Raw genomic sequence first — 3049 nt, forward strand, 5'->3', positions numbered from 1 at the left:
TTTCGGCACCCTTTTTTTTTAATATATAAATGAGCAACAATGCAACATAGTACGACCAAGATTTGATTATCGTGTCGCTAAGAATATTACTCCATTATTGACGAATGTACTGTTATCAACAGTCCTAGTGTACTTGTTGGTGTGCTTGCTGCTTCAAGCTGGATCGAAGTGGTTCAAGCTGATTAAAGCTGAGATGAATCAAGAAGAGGTCGAACTGATGAGGAGTTTCAGCAGTCGTCAGATTTGGCTTAGTTTAGATGTTTTAATCTGAGCCGTAGGATCTTACTAGTCGTTGGTTATTTCTCTTCTGTTTTATGACAAGTGTTGAAATTGAAAATAAATTGTACTAGTACTTGTTAGAAGATATTGCACAAAATCAGGAATTGATATGGGAGATCAGGAATTGATATGGAAGAATATTTCACATTTATTGAGTGTAATCTAGGTTTACCATGTATAGAATATCCTAGGCTATATAATCATGTAAACTCTACATTGTTGATATATTGAATAAGAATGAACCATTCTACCGACCCTTTTATTTCTAACATGGCCTCAGAGCAGATCGATCTTGGCTCAGAAAACCTTCATCACAGCCAATAATACCATTTTCTCGACCCTTTTTCCGACCAAATCAAGCCCAGAAAACAGTTCCTACAACCAAAATGTCAGATACAGAGGACACAAAAGCCGATCCAGAACAAATAATAAGCTTGAGGAATAGCAAAAGTATCACTGTTGCATTCAAATTCAATGGCAGAAACTACCCCCTTTGGTCTCGGTTGATCAAAGTTAAGATTGTAGGCCGAGGAGCCTACTCATACATCAAGAACGAGCCCCCGGAGCCTGGAAGCAAAGGGTTCGATGTGTGGGAGGAGAACGACTTGGTGGTGTTCTCGTGGATCGTCGACAATATTGAAAACGACATCATCGCCGATTTCGCACACCACCAAACATCCAAAGCGCTGTGGGACAGCTTAATGGTGACTTTCGAGAGCAAAGCAGATCGATACCTCATCTACGATCTGGAAGAACAAGCAATAAACATTAGACAAGGGAACCTTGACCTAGAAACGCATTATCGAAAGATTCACGGGCTGTGGATCAACATCGATCGGTGCCAGAAGCAACCGATTGATTGCTGCGACAAAGGAATCAACCAATTCCGTGCACACTCAAGCGACAAGCGGTTGATCAAGTTTTTGACAGGATTGAATCAGGAGTATGATTCAATTCGAAGGGAGATATTGAAGGAGGAACCCCCCCCCCCCCCCATCAGTGGAGGCTGCCTACGGTATGGTGAAGAAGGAAGCGGCTCGACGTCACATCATGCCACCAGCGTCTCCATCACCTACCGGAGAAGCACTCGGAGGAACCGATTCGTCATTTGGGGGGGAGATCGGACATGGTTTCGCTGCCCAGAGCCAACGACCGCCAAATCGAGGAGGTCTGCCACCATCACGCTCCGCCGCTACTAGCCGGCCGTCCGGAAATCGCCCAGACACGTCGAAACTATGGTGCTCTCATTGTGGGAAGCAAAAACACACATGGGAGACTTGCTTTAAGTGATTGGGCTACCTAGAATGGTGGGAGGAACGACAAAAGGCGAGATCGACTCAAGCCCAGGTGAGGCTAGCCGTCGGAGTGAGCGGCGAAGGAGTTTCACGGAGAAACGACGGGGAGACTACTGGACAGGGGACCGGAGTCCGATCAGAGGGTCAGCCGACCGGCGTGACCGGCGGCAACGTGCGAGGAGCGGGCAATTTTGCAGAGAGAACGGAATCGAGAGACGGCGCCGCCCAAGGAGGTATAGGGTTTGGGTTAAAACCAGACCCTAATTATAAGTTTTGTTATTCTGCAATTGACCCCATCCAGAATTCGAAATATTATAAGAAGCCCCAATACATGTTATTTAGGACCCCAGGCTTTGATAAATCTGCAATTGAACCCCAAACGTCCCAGAAATTACAAATTTACCCAAATTTTGTGTCTAAAAATAATTTTCCCCCTTAATTTCCGCTGCATACCATGTTCAAGATTTATCTGAGAGAGATTCAAAGGGTTGGATTTTTTACTGTGGGGCAACTGATACCATGACACCTGATAGAAATGATTTTCTTGATTTTAGTGAGATTCCAAAGTCATATATTAAAACCGCGGGTGGGGATTTGATTAATGTTATGGGATCTGGAACGATTGAGATCTCCCCTACTCTCCGTCTTAAAAACTGTCTATATGTTCCCAGTTTATCTCAGAGGCTGATGTCTATTAGTCATGTGACTAAGGAATTAAACTGTACACTACTGATGCATCCCGACTTTTGTATCTTACAGGATATTCAGACGAGGGGGATTCTTGGGCGTGGCACTGAGAAGCAGGGACTCTACTACGTGGACGAGATAGCTCAACATGGTAGTGCGATGCTGGCTCACGGATCCACAAAGCAGGAAACTTGGCTTTGGCACCGAAGACTAGGACACCCCTCTCCTGGTTACATTAAATTACTTTATCCGAACCTTTCAATTCCTTCTGATTTTTCTTGTGAAACTTGTGTTTTGGCTAAGAGCCACAGACAATCATTTAAACCTACAAATACTCGTATGAAATCCATGTTTTCTTTAGTGCATTCTGATGTATGGGGCCCTGCACCAGTTATTGGGGGAAATGGTTTTCGATATTTTGTGATTTTTGTGGATGATTGCACTAGAATGACTTGGATTTATTTTCTGAAACATAAATTTGAAGTCTTTGATAAATTTGCTACCTTTTTTAAACTGATACAAACACAATTCCATACCACCATCAAAACCCTTAGGTCAGATAATGGGAGGGAATTTGTTAACAGCCCTATGAACCAATTTTGCAAAGACAACGCTGTGATCCATCAAACCTCCTGTGCCTATACACCCGAACAAAATGGGGTAGCTGAACGAAAGAATAGGACCATTCTAGAAATGACTCGGGCCCTTATGATTGAATCCAAAGTTCCCAAATTTTTCTGGCCAGAAGCCATTGCCACATCAATCTACCTCCTCAACCGCCTACCAAC

At 43.9% G+C, this 3049-nt stretch overlaps 1 protein-coding gene across 1 annotated transcript; it reads left to right on the forward strand.

Moving 5' to 3' along the window:
• Positions 1-665: 665 nt before the first annotated feature.
• LOC148923380 (uncharacterized) lies at positions 666-1478 on the forward strand. Its single transcript, XM_089061471.1, has one exon. It carries the CDS (start codon positions 666-668, stop codon positions 1476-1478), a length of 813 nt encoding a protein of 270 aa, XP_088917597.1.
• Positions 1479-3049: the final 1571 nt, after the last annotated feature.

This window comes from Salvia hispanica, chromosome 6 (genome assembly GCF_029641045.1).
Source record: "Salvia hispanica isolate PSC_SH4W2 chromosome 6, Shi_PSC_v1, whole genome shotgun sequence".
Classification (NCBI taxonomy): Eukaryota; Viridiplantae; Streptophyta; class Magnoliopsida; order Lamiales; family Lamiaceae; genus Salvia; species Salvia hispanica.

What these genes read in the sequence shown, in the direction of transcription:
- LOC148923380 (XM_089061471.1), top strand. Translation starts at nt 666, where the DNA reads ATGTCAGATACAGAGGACACAAAAGCCGATCCAGAACAAATAATAAGC.